This window comes from Berghia stephanieae, chromosome 2 (genome assembly GCF_034508935.2).
Source record: "Berghia stephanieae isolate SIO BIC M18660-M18661 chromosome 2, UCSD_Bste_1.3, whole genome shotgun sequence".
In the NCBI taxonomy this organism is placed as follows: Eukaryota; Metazoa; Mollusca; class Gastropoda; order Nudibranchia; family Aeolidiidae; genus Berghia; species Berghia stephanieae.
The window spans coordinates 126,195,942-126,210,032 of NC_088361.1; the positions used below are offsets into that span (position 1 = coordinate 126,195,942).

The 14,091-nt window shown below is 34.6% G+C and overlaps 1 protein-coding gene across 3 annotated transcripts in view; it reads left to right on the forward strand.

Moving 5' to 3' along the window:
• Positions 1-13,793, forward strand: part of LOC144966535 (transcription factor collier-like) — a 28,455-nt gene extending 14,662 nt beyond the window's left edge. For 2 of the 3 annotated variants that reach the window (XM_078903174.1, XM_078903173.1), the window contains exons 5-10: positions 2,293-2,381; positions 2,843-3,035; positions 4,583-4,729; positions 5,981-6,025; positions 7,255-7,542; positions 8,601-8,682. In XM_078903174.1, the coding sequence (XP_078759300.1) occupies positions 2,293-2,381; positions 2,843-3,035; positions 4,583-4,729; positions 5,981-6,025; positions 7,255-7,542; positions 8,601-8,602 (764 nt within the window). In that variant the 3' untranslated portion in view covers positions 8,603-8,682. Of the gene's footprint in view, positions 1-2,292; positions 2,382-2,842; positions 3,036-4,582; positions 4,730-5,980; positions 6,026-7,254; positions 7,543-8,600 lie in introns of all 3 variants that reach the window. The other variant, XM_078903175.1, reaches the window with a different exon arrangement.
• The last annotated feature ends 298 nt before the right edge of the window (positions 13,794-14,091 follow it).

The following is a 14,091-nucleotide window of genomic DNA, read 5'->3' on the forward strand; positions in this document are numbered from 1 at the left end:
AATAATAATAATGATAATAATATTAATGATAATAATAATAATAATATAATAATAATAATAATAATAATAATAATAATAATAATAATAATAATAATGATAATAATAATAATGATAATAATAATAATAATAATGATAATAATAATAATAATAATAATAATAATAATAATAATAATAATAATAATAAAATAATAATAATAATAATAATATAATAATAATAATAATAATAATAATAATAATAATAATAATAATAATAATAATAATAATAATAATAATAACGTTATAGTTGGAATATGAAACAGACATGGGGCTAAACTTGCATGTGTTTTTGTTGTTTGTAATTCTTTAAGCAGTCACCACCGTACCAATAACTTTTAAAATACAAACATACAACATGTATTTTGCTGTGAATCTCACCACTTAAATAACAATAATTTGGTCCTGTATAATGATATTTTTATTTACTGACGCCCTTTCCCAACGGAACCATAAGATCCTGTTGCGTAGGCATTCTATGTAGGAATATAGATAATCCATCAAACGGGATGTCTGATGTCAACGGGAATCACCCATGTTGTCCAAAGTTATATATGATATTTACGTATGATAAAATAATATTCCATTTTATAAACTGTAAATTACATGCTCTGTGAGCTTCATATTAATATATATATATATATATATATATATATATATATATATATATATATATATATATATATATATATATATATATATATATATATAAAAATCCTCGTGGTTGTTTTTGACAAGTTTAAAAACAATCTGAGCTCGAATGTGTTAAGAAGACGGCAACTTAATTTGGGAAGTTTTGGGGAGATAAAATGAAAATGAAAATAGAAATTTTGATATAAAAAAGACAAGAGCGACAAGTTCTTTTTTTTTCAGGAGGGTGGCCGGGGGTGGGGGGGTGGGGGAGGGTGCTGATGCCAGTCGCTGAACATTTTGAGGATTAGCGGAGCCGATCAAGGCGTTGTGGCTAGAGAGTTGTAGGAAATCCCAAGGATTTGGTGGTGATGAAAAGTTAATGGAGATTTCCCACCCTACAGCTTTCATCGCCATGACATTGACACCATCTGCCTATAACAAAAAGACGTATAATCTTTATACGGCCCAATCAGACCGGAGACTCCTCTCTCATATTTTAGTTATTGTTATAATTAAAATAAATATTAAGAAACAGTGATATTCTGTCATAAGATATGAAAGACGGAAGTAATTTTTTTTTTAATTGTTGTAATTGATTTATATATTTAAAAAAAAAGAAGAAAATAAAAATCAACGAACTTTCGTAAGAACACGTTTGCATCTAAATTTTAATATTTTAGCGGAATGAATGTTCCACGAGATTTTAAAATAAAAAATTTAAAGGGAAGGGAGAGGAATATCAAAGTGTAAATAATGGTTCTGATAAGTTCTTACATTTATTTAAAACTAAATCGTAAACATTTCGTTAAAGATTTGTTTGTTGCATACGACAATCTGACTTGCGGTGTTATATTGCCCCATTCTCTTACTTTGGGATTATGGGGTATAAAAGTCAAAATACTCAAAGACGGGTCTAACACTTGTCCATACTATGTCAATATAGTTGTGTGGATTACGGGACAATTGCAGGCCGAGGCGGGTGAGAAACAGCATAATAAACAGTAGTGTTATTAGTTCAAAATGAAGGAGGCGGGGATGTCGAGTAAATGAGAAAAGGGGATGAGAGACAACGGAGGGAACGATGGATGGATAAAGAGAGCAAACAAGAGTTAGTCACAGAACAGGACCGTTTCTGACTTGTTTTCAGTTTTCAGGATTTGCTAAAAAATAAGTAAAAAAATATAAAACAAACCAAAATTAATTTTGAAAATATAAATTATGGACCTCGAATATGCAGACTTTATTTTAAAACATTTGAAAAGTTAAGCTATCATGTAAATTAATAAGGGGTTCATCCGACATACAAATACTTGATTCATTGTTTTATTTTGTTTTGTTTCTTTGGTTGGATGGTTTATTTTATTTTTGCTCTAGTTATTTTGTTTTGATTTTCTTGTTTCTTTTTTTTTTTTTTTTTTTTTTTTTTTTTTTTTTTTTTTTTTCTTTTTTTTTTTTTTTTTGGTTGATTTTTTTCCTTGTTTCTTTATTTGGCGTTTTGTTTTGTTTTGTGTGTGTGTTTGTGTTTTGTAGGGGGGGGGTCTTGTTGCTTTTTTATTTGTTTTGTTTTTGTTTAATCTTCGCTATTAAATAATAAATGTTTTGATGAACCATTTTTTTGGCCTCCAGCATTAACAGAGCCCACCATTGACTATGGCTTCCAAAGACTCATGAAATTGGTCCCAAGACACCCTGGAGATCCCGAAAGACTCCCTAAGGTAAGTGTGCAATACCTTGTATAAATTATGTCTCTTCGTGTGTATCACACTTAGATTAGTGAAAACAATGTAACCCATATTATGAACGAACCTGACTTAGATTAAATATAGGGAGATTTTCAATATCACGTAGTGTTCCTTTTATAATCTGCCAAAGGGTAGAAATATCCTATCTTTCTTGTTTCAACTCTCTCCTTACTGATCCTTTTCAGTATTTTCCCAAAATGGCAGGCTTTCCCAGCAGAAAAATTGATTTTATAAACTCAAACAAGACACTCTACAAAACAACTTTATGTTCTTTTTAATTAAACAAAGATCATTCTCCAAAGTTGGTGATGTACAAGATAAATCTGAATAAGAAAAATGTATATTGTGTCGTAACAAATGTGACGATTTTGATGCAGGTGGAACGGAGAGGGTTAATCATTGATTTTTACCTTGGTTATCTCATACTTCCCCAGGAAATAATTCTGAAGCGAGCAGCAGATCTTGCTGAAGCATTGTACAGCATGCCAAGAAATCCTAACCAACTCTCCCTGCCCACGCCTCGATCTCCCGCCATGAACAACTCGGCTATGTCCACCTTCAATGCCTACCCTGGTCAGTTGGCGGTCAGTGTGTCCGACACCGTTGCCAATGGTCAATGGGATGAAAGTAAGTGGTATTTCATAATGATGCATGTACGGCTAATAGTATAGCATTGTTTGATATCAAAGGAGTGATACTTCCAAAGGTATCGATAGTGTGTCGGTCAATAGGATTACAAAAGTTATTGCTTTGATTCGCCAATTGTACGGATTTGTACGGCTATGTGGTCTTGTGGTAAAACCCTCGCTTTCGGATCGGAAGGTCCTGGATTCGAGCCTCGCTTGGCGCATAGTTGAGTTCTTGGAAAAGTCTCACATTCTCTCATCGTACTCTTGTGTAAAATGAGTACGTGGTCGATAACCTCTCTACAATGCTAAGGTTTCATCACAATGGATGAGCAATCTGATTTTGAGAATATCGCAGCTAATGATATAACGTATTGGCATCATTAAAAATATTATACGTCACTGCTGCATTCGTGCGTTTCTCTGAGAAAGTTCAAAGTTCAGTGCAACGAGCAACAGTTTATGCTGTTTTAAGTTGAGCTTTTATATAGCGCGATGTCCACTAAAAGTGCTCAGGCAGAGCGCTTTACAGGGGCTCCCTGACCAACAGCAACACTTAACAAGTAGGATGATATTACATTTTTTTTCGGACAGACACAACGGTGTTAACGGCCAGATACTCATTTTACACATGAGTACGATGAGAGAATGTGAGCAAAGAGCCTTTTCCAAGGACTCAACTATGCACCGACCGAGGCTCGAACTCAGGACCTTCCGATCCGAAAGCGAGTGTCATACCACAATACCACATAGCCGCACTGTTTAGTTTTGTCAAAGCGCCAAATTAAGGAACTCTAATAATACGTTTACGAATCTTTTCGAATTCTCATGATAGACTTAGTTTTGCGTCAACGTTTTTAGGTAATGTCTCTAGCACAATCAATAAGCAAACCAAAGGCAGATCAATGGTAGATTAGATTATTATTCGGTGAGGACGGGTGTGAAACTCCAGGGCAGGAACATAAATGTTCACATGGTCATTTTAGAGGTCAGCTATTAAAATCCCATATTATTTCTACCTTTTTATCTATCTGTCTGTCTATCTATCTATCTATCTACCTATATATCTACCTATCTATCTATCCATCTATCTACCTATCTATCTATCTATCTATCTATCTATCTATCTATCTATCTATCTCTCTATCTATCTATCTATCTATCTATCTATCTATCTATCTATCTATCTATCTATCTACCTATCTATCTATCTATCTATCTATCTATCTATCTATCTATCTATCTATCCATCTATCTATCTATCTTTCTATTTATCTATCAATCTGTCTGTCTGTAAGTCTTTCTATCTATATATCTATCTACCCACCCATGTATCTATCTATCTATATACCCACTATCCATCTTTATATATATATATATATATATATATATTATATATATATATATATATATATATATATCGATCCGCCTGGCTGCCTGGCCGTTTTCTCTCGAGACGTTGTCATAGGTTCCTGGATGAACGTAATCAATCTGGCAAGATATGAAAGAATAATACTGTAATATTTACCCTGATTCTTAATCTTCCAGGTTACAATCGGTCACAGAGTTCGAGTGTTTCCCCGAGGGGTTATGGTTCAAATGGGTCCACGCCTCACAGCGTTAACGGGGGTGCCTACGGTACAGCACCCACGATGAACGGGTACCACAGTGGTCCAGGACATTTAGGGAATATGGGTAAGTAAACATTGAAATGAACATAGAAATCTTATTATAGAAAAAAAAAAGTTTGAGCATTTATATAGAACAATATCTAGGGGGGCAGCGTGGCTCAGGGGTACGGCCTTTGCTTCATACCCGAAAGGGACCGAGTTCGATCACCTCGCCCTAGCTCAATTTGCGGCGCTGTACTGCGGCTGACGTTTGGGTTATTCCAGTCTTCCCTTGGAATAGACCCTAGAGACAAATTTCCCCTATAGGATGAATAAAGGGAATATTATTATATTTTTTAAAAAACGTGCTCAAAGCGCTTTACAAGGGGTCCCTGGTCAACAGCAACACTTAACACGTAGGACGTTACATGACGCCTGTTAGGCGATATTACACTTTTTCGGACAGAGACAAACCTGTTAATGGCCATGTACTCCTTTTACACCTGAGTACGGTGAGAGAATGCGAGCGATGAGCCTTTTCAAGGACTCAACTATGCGCCGAGCGTGGCACGAACCCAGGGCCTTTCGACCCGAAAGCGAGTGTCATACCATTAGACCATATAACCGCACGTTTTGATTGTTTAAATCAACATAGCTTCACTGAGAACCACTCAAATATCAATCAATGGCCATATCATGATATCTGGATTTTATCATGTTATTTACATAGATTAATTTCCTGTCAAGGAATGAACACGTGAAGACCATGTTTTCAAGTCCGAGATCAAAACGATATTGGCCTCTATTTAAAGTAACATAATATATTCGATTACACATGACGGTACGATACAAACATTTAGTACTGGGTACTGATTAAGCGACATTCGTCATAATCATTAACGTAATCATTTGAAGGAGCAGCAATTATTGAAATACCCATAATGATCATCGTCACCTTTATTCATATTTATCATCATTCCTTTTCTTCCTTTAACTCTCTCCTTACCGACCATTTTCAGTATTTTCCCAGAAGAAAAATATATTTTTTTAAAACTCAAACAATCTCTATACAAAACAACTTTATGCCTTATTGATTAAACAAAAATCATTATGATGCACAAAATAAATCTGATAAGAAAAAAATGTATATTGTGTCGTAACAAATGTGACGATTTTGCTGTATGTTGTAAGGAGGGGGTTAAAAAAATATTTAGAGACAATAAACTATGCCCGACGGTAAACCATTTTAATATATCTTCATCATGTTTTTTTTTTTTACTTGACACTATTATGATTCCTACTGAATGACGCCCTGGATGATTTCATGTTTTCCCAGGTTTAGACCACTTTTTGAGAGACGAAGCAAGTAGAATTGGTGCAGGTAAAAAAATTTATATTTCAAAATTTATCACGTGTCTTTTTTATGCTTTTAGTTGTGTCTTTTTATATTATACAATCCATGGTTTATTATTTCTATTTGTCTTTATATTGTCATGCTTTGAGGCTTTCGTGTATGTATTTTTTTTTTCATTATTATTTATTATCTTTATCTTGGTTTTTTAAAAGTGTCTTACAGTAGTAATGCATTTCGATATTTTGTTAAAGGTTACATTTCACGCAAAGAAAAAAAAAGAAAAAGAAGAAGAAGATAACGGTTTTTACATAGTCTAAGTTACACACTTGTATAACATTATTCCTTATTTCATACAAATAAATGAAAATAAAATGGGTTGTCTATCAGTATATACTCACTTTTCAAAAAAAGCCACCATGGAAACTAAAACAAGTTAATTCTTTTATCAAACAAAATCGTTGATGTATCTTTCCAATCATAGAGATTGTTTTAAATTACTAAGTTCAAAAATTGCATCTAGCGAACTTAAATCAGTTGGTTTTGGAAAACTCTTTGAAGAGCATTTTCAACATAGTTATTGATGGGAAAGGGGTGGTGTGTCGGTGTGTGATAACATTCAATTATTTACACGGGAGGGAGCGATAACTATTATTATTATGAACTTGAAGATTCTCCAAAGCCTGACAACTTTCCGACCTTTTTGAATTGACCACGATGATTATATGAGTTGATTATATTTTATGTTCAATCAGTTTTTACCTTTGTTGTGAATATATTAATGTTTGTTTGTCTGATTGGTTGGTTGTTTTTGGTTGTGGTTTATTTGACTTTTGTCTTTTCATTAATTTTTTTAGAAATGTTAATTCACCTCTATGTAGACTCATTTACAAGTCTGATTACTCAAACTGTTATATAATCTCATTTCTCTCAGACCAAAGCAAAAGCATTCTAGGCGACAATTATAAGTCCACAATTGCGTTCGATGATCAGACCTGCAAATGTGCACCTAAATTCATCCCCTTTTTTTCTTCTATTTCTGATCACCTTTGAATTGGTATATCTAGCGCTTATCACTCAGGTCCTGACTCCTCTCAAGTTAAATTCACCCGCCAACAGAAAACAAAAAAGTAGTTGCTCATTATCAATCGTCTCATATTTTTCTCCCTCCTCCCCCTCCCCCTTCTCCCTTCTCCCCCTCACCCTCACCCCATCCCTCTCTTCCCCTCAAAACTCACTCATCCTTTCCCCTTCCCCAGTACCCCCACTTCACTCCCCGCCTCTGCCAAACCCCACTAATAATTCATCCTCCTCGGCCTCCTCATCCTCAAACTTCCTCGGATTTTGCCCCAATGCAGGATCGGGGATGATTTCCTCTCCCCCCGGCCCCTCCAGCTACTTTTCCCATTTTTCCAATGGAGGAAAACAGAAGAGTGCCTTTGCCCCTGTATACTATCACCGTCCCGGGATTACTTCCGCTGCTTCATTCCATGTGGGATCGTACCAAGGACATGGGTGGATGGCAGCTACTGCCCCATACAACTCTTGTTAGTACAGGCTGTGTGAATAGCTGCCACCTTATTGTTGCATCATTGTAATATCTGTTCTAATTCTAAAGTCTAAATGTTGTATTCAGCGGCATGCCTTTTTTTATAAAGTTGATCATATTATTTGGTATGCATTTTTCAAACATGTTTTATTATCTTTGTTTCCCCCCTTTTTTGAGAAGGGGGTTCGTTTTGTTTTCTAATCCTTTTCGAGGTGCTTGTTTGTTTTCTAAACACTTTCTCTTATTAATCAATGATGTACTAAACCTCCCATATTATAAGTTCAGTTGACTTTGGCATGTTTATTATAACTTATATCAATTAACCTGCAAATGAAGCATATTTCTTTCTGACAGTGATAGTTGTGTGTTTCCAACTGAGAGGATATTTAATGCTGAGAGTTTGTGTCACACATTCCTTTTACTTTAACAACAACAATTGTCTCATGTGATAGTAGCAGTATTCTTTTCTAACATTTTTAACATTAAAAGAAAACGATTAACTAAGCTATCTCGTCTATGTAAAAACTAAACAATGCTTTATTGTGTTATGAATAACATTTGAAATAAAGACAGTAATATATAAGGAGTCACCAATTTCCACTCAGATGTATTATGGCATCATTTTTCTGAATTGACGATTCAGCGCATCTAATTAAGTCAAATTGATTATTGCACATTTATAATAGAATGGCCAAAGGTCTGTCTCCATGCCGTAATGATGTATTGATTGGTTAACACATTAGATACTATCTCCAAAAAAAGTAATGTAAATGGACGAAGAATTAATTTGATTTGTATAACTCAAATTAACATGAAACTGATACACCTTACTCACCTTATCCAAATTTAATTTGTAATAAGTTTTATATTGAAACACAAATAGCAGGACATTACACGTTTTATGTAATGACATATTTTTAATTAGAATCGTTAGTAGAGCTGTTGCAAAACCTTCCATATATTGGTGAGACATCCATTACTGTTTTTTCTCTATCCTCACCTTCCATTGATATTCCATATGTCATCTATCTTACGTTTTATCTTGGCATTTTTCAGGAATGGGAGGAATAGTTGGTTCACCTTTCTCCAGTGTCAACCCATTCGGTCTCCCTACTTGTGGAACACAATCTGCCTACGGTGGACCCATCGTTTCTCCTGCAAAATAGCGGACCAAGAACTAAAGAATTACAAAACCCACAGGCGAAATAATACAACTGTATCAATATTTTGTTTCAACTCAATCCGTAATGAAATTTGGACAAACGAGGTCCAAAAACTTTGATGGGCAGAAAGGGGATTACCACAGAAATGACCCCCTGGAAGTAGCAAAACAAAGAAGCCAAGATAAGTTTTGAAGCAACAATTCTATAACCCAATGAAATCACACAGCACGAAGACAAAAGACAATAATGTGTCTTTCAATACATCAGTGACTACTCGCATATCTGAGGAAACTATTCACTCTCGTAAATTGTCAGAGATCATACATTGGACTATGCTGAGAGAAAAAGTATATGCTGTAATATGTCGATATAATTTATATATCGAGGCTGGATCCTGTAAAAACGTGATGAAACAGTTTGTCTCCAACCAAGTGTGTCAATATAATTTTCTGAACATGATCTACAAAACATGAATAAACTGTGCCAGTTTCTTTGGTGCTCACATAACTAGCCTCGTGTTATTAAAATGGGACCCTAACCCTAGTTCACATACTAAAATCTTTTTAAAAGGAAGCCTCGAAATCAGGTCCAGAACTTCATTTTTGGGGCTGATGTACAGTGAAGTAACCTGGCAATCTGACCAGCTTGCCGCTCCATGTCTATTTGTGTTCATTGCGTATACAACGATGTGATGGAATTCTTAATACTCGTATCACGATAACAATTATTACCCCTTTTGTTACTCACAATGTGAATTCTTGACAAGGAATAACGTTGGTGTGAAACTGAGAAAACCTGAATCTCTTTTTTTTCATATATTATTTTAATAACATTATATATTTAATTGTTGTGATCCCGTGTGTAAGGATTTTTTTATCCATGCGACGGATATGTTTTAATTCCACGAAACCAAGACGACAATGATGGTAATTGATGAACAGCAAAACGCCTGTTATTGAATCTGCCCCTTAGTGAAGACATTCTGTAGAACTGTCATTATATAATATGGAAATTGAACACATGCATACAGCTACCACGTGAAGAAAATAATTGGCAATGTATGGCAGTTTGAAAATGAGTGCTACAAGTTCTTGTGGGTTTTAGATGTCTTACAATTTTGTTACACATTTCACATAATAAAATAGCTATTTTAGTTGATAGTGTAAAAAATGTATAAAATATCTATAACTGTGTGAGTTTTATCATTGATTGGTGTTTATCAAATGTACAAGACAGGACAAAGGCAGTCCGACTCTTACAAATGTCATAACATTGATATAACATTCTGAAGTCGGCATTTAATGTATGAACGCCACTCGGGAAATGCTCAGGCTTTATACTGTATACAGTTTTTCGTTTTTATTCCAGTCACTCCAATAATAATTCACAGTTCTTCCGTGATATTAAGTTAACTCAATATATTAAACAGAGACCTGTCAAAGGGTGAGACTGGGATGGGATCTTTGGACCTCCCATTGGTGACTGGGAAGTAAACTCGATCAGCGTCTTCTATCTTCTTACATAATATATTATATTTTTTTTCCTTCCATATCGCTATCTGATCTGTCCTTGTCCTGGAATGAGATCACGTGGTCTGGGTTGGGGTTCATAGATGAAAAGGAACAGTCATTTCCTTTTCATTATCTACTGCTATGATTATTAAATTATCGATATGTAATTCGTCGATATTTGAGTTAATGACTCTAGTTGAGGTTCCAGCATCTGTGTCTAAGAATGTCCTTATTGCATTTCGACCCTACCTCTGTTGACTGTCTCTGGTGCATGTAAGGGCAGAACATGTATATCTTTCAATTATTGACTGATATTTTCTAGGCTTTAAAGTTACATGAGAGTACACCCAAAGAATGTAAAACGCATAAAAGAGCTTCCAAGAAGAAGAAGACCAAAAAAAACCCCGAAAAATGAATAAATAAATAAATAGATAAATACAAATTGGTTGCTAATCGCGTTATAATTTGCTTATGCTTATTCTTTCAGAAGTCTTATTGAGTCGATTTACATTTCACAACACAATGTGACCTTTGAATTGGTAGCCTGACAGTATCCACAAATGTCTGTATCCAATATCAAGATGGCATAGATGGCAAAGCTAGAGAAAGAAAGGAAGAAAGAAAATATAGGCACTTGTAAAAAATGTGATCTCGGTATAAATCAAAACTCTTAATTTCTCCTCTTTGAAGGCAGCTTTACGACCTATAACTTCTTTGTATTTTCTTACTTCTCATGGTCAACTTATCACCCATTAATAATAGAAATTTAAATCTTCAAAGTTAAAAAGTCGATTGTTGATCGATATGCGATTATGGTTCTATTCCCAATTATGAAATACATAATATATTCTTTCGATGTCTGCGGGATGAGTCCAATGGGGAATAGAGAATTGATCTTTCTGAGAAAATGCTTCTGTATGGCAATTGGATTCAATAGTCTGATGTCACGTCGCCCAACAACGGCGGCCAACGTGGTTCTAAACAAAGAAAATCGGTGCTTTTTATTCTTTACGCTGGCTAAAACTTTTCATGTCTTGTGATCAGAATGTGTAAAAGTCAAAACATGATCAGGTTTATAATGTTTTTTTTCCCCTCTGGATACGCTTTTATGCTCGTCGGATAAATATTTCATAAGGGCGTCCGCCATTGTTCCGATAGTTTAGAGCCAGTTACTAAGTTACAATGCGTCATTACGAGGGAAGTGACGTTACGACTGTTGAAGCGTATTAAGATTCAATCCAATCAGCAATATCAATTCAACTGAGACAATTAAAATACAACACCATAACATTGCTTGTACCACAAGTCAACGCAAATTCAAACATACGACACTTCAATATTAATAAATTTTCAAATCTAATTCAAATTTGACGATTTAAATTGAACATCAGTATGAGTCGTGGAATTATCACCATAAAACACGAGAGAGAGAGAGAGAGAGAGAGAGAGAGAGAGAGAGAGAGAGAATGAATGAATGTGTGTGTGCGTGTGTGTGTGAGAGAGAGTGAATGTGTTTGTGCGTGTGTGAGAGAGAGAGAGAGAAAGAAAGAGAGAGAGAGAGAGAGAGAGAGAGAGAGAGAGAGAGAGAGAGAGAGAGAGAGAGAACTAAACAGGCTTCCATTTTGAATGTGATTGATCTCGCAGTTTTACATGCGAGGTTGAGAGACCATGGTACATGGTTTTACCACTGCATTTATATCTATGTGTTCAGTATAAGGTAATGACTAGTTCAGTTGTTTCATAAAACAGTTTATATTATAACAGGTTATGAGAAAGGGTATAGATAGATAGTCCTTCAAAGCCATTAGGCCCAGTTTCTAATGCGTAAAACGGACAATAGCAATTGCTTGCAACCATTTAGAAAGGACCCTAGTCTATCGCAAAGCATTTTTCGCCGGATTTAACAGACCCAACTAACTAACCAACCACTGCTGGATGGACAGGGGTGGGGGGGGGGGTGAAAAAATCTCGACTTCACCCAGATCGATCTCTGTCCCTTTGCGTGTGACGCAAGTGCTCTGTCAACTGAGCTATCGGGACCCCGAGAAAGGATATGAAGTCTCCCTAAAAATAATGATTAAAAGACATTTAATTTGTTTAGCGTATCTCTACGGTTCATATTATGAGGCGTTGGTGTCTCAGAGGTACGGTCTCTCGTCCTGCTAGAAAAGTCAAGCAATGTTGAGCGCAGTCAGTGGTCAAATGGATGACAATGATCAATAGAATTCGATAAAATGCTTTTTAAAAACTGGGTGAGGTTTCCGACGCCCATGGTGGACAGGGAGGTACTTGCTGTGTCTTCTATCCCCCTTAATCTGTCTTCCAATTCCTTTCTGTCTTTGTCTTGGAATGAGATTGCTTGGTTTTATCCTGACCCTGGCCGGAGTCCTTGGCTGGGAAGGAATCAGTCGAATGCAGAGTTGTAGTTTTTGGAGATGATATTTTTTTTACGTGTAAATCATCTCTCTAATGTTTTGTTTTTTTTAAATTCTTTATATATTATGAACTGTAAGCATTTGAGTGTATTCTTCTTAGTGGAGACTTGTGCTGGTATCTGGTTGAGACTTTTAGGTGATCTCAAACTAAGTACACTGATAGTGTGCTCTTGGAATCTACATCTGTACCCTATTTGAAATATTTCCCCTTGTTTTACTTTTTCCTCGAGTCCTTTTAATTGTACAGCCTAGAATGTTTTAACTATCCCATTTTCTTCCTTTTTACTCACACTGATATGACCTAAACGTGTTGCAAGCGCCGTAAAACCATTAAAAACAAACAAGAAACAAACAGCTTTTTAAAAAACTTTAGATCCAAATCCATTATTATTATTATTATTATTATTATTATTATTATTATTATTATTATTATTATTATTATTATTATTATTGTTAGTGTTATTATTATTATTATTATTACTATTATCATCATTATTATTATTATCATTCAAACAAAAATTTTACTTTATAACATTGCGGTGTACATTCTGGTCATATTACCCGATCAGCAGCAATCATTGCCATTTCTGCTATTAATACATACGTTATTTTATTCACAACATTGTTATGTGTAAATGAATCATTATATTACAAATGGTTTTTATTCAAATGATATTATTGTACTTATAAGATGTGATTTATTAAATGTACAATTATTTATATCAAACATGCTTGTGTTCATAAATAAGTCAAAATATTACCGAAGACCGACGTGCACTTATTTGCAGGTCTGATAACTGATAAAACAAAAAAAAATTGGTTCAATGTTGTAATCGAAATAATCTCAACTCAACGCATAGTAATGTCAATGAAAAAAAAAAGTTAAATCAAGCCCATAATGGCGTTCGGTTATCAGACCTGAAAATATGTGCACGTCGCCTGAGACCAATCTATTTACAGTATGGATCTAGTCAAATTTACAATGTCATTTTATTTATTTTCTAATGATGATCATTATCATTGTATAATATACCATCTGGCACACTATATACTTAATTGTAAATAGCCATGGGGATTTCTTTAAAACGTCAATCATTGCCCATGATGAATTTCCTTGAAATAAAATATAAATATAATTTGGCACAGCAATTTTGTTTTGGTTGATTATGTCGGTTGCTTTTGTTGTTGTTGTTTTTCTTGTTTTATTAACTCTTCTTAGTCTCACATCATTTATCTAGTAACACTAACCTTCTTATTGTGTGTGTGTGTGTGTGTGTGTGTGTGTGTGTGTGTGTGTGTGTTTATGTGTGTGTGTATATATGCGGGATTTGGACAATATGCAAGAAGCAATACAATATTAAAGACGAAAGTGATAAAAGAAAATTATTTCAATCTATATTTTTATAATTTAGGCAAAATTTTAGCCATACTAATTCTA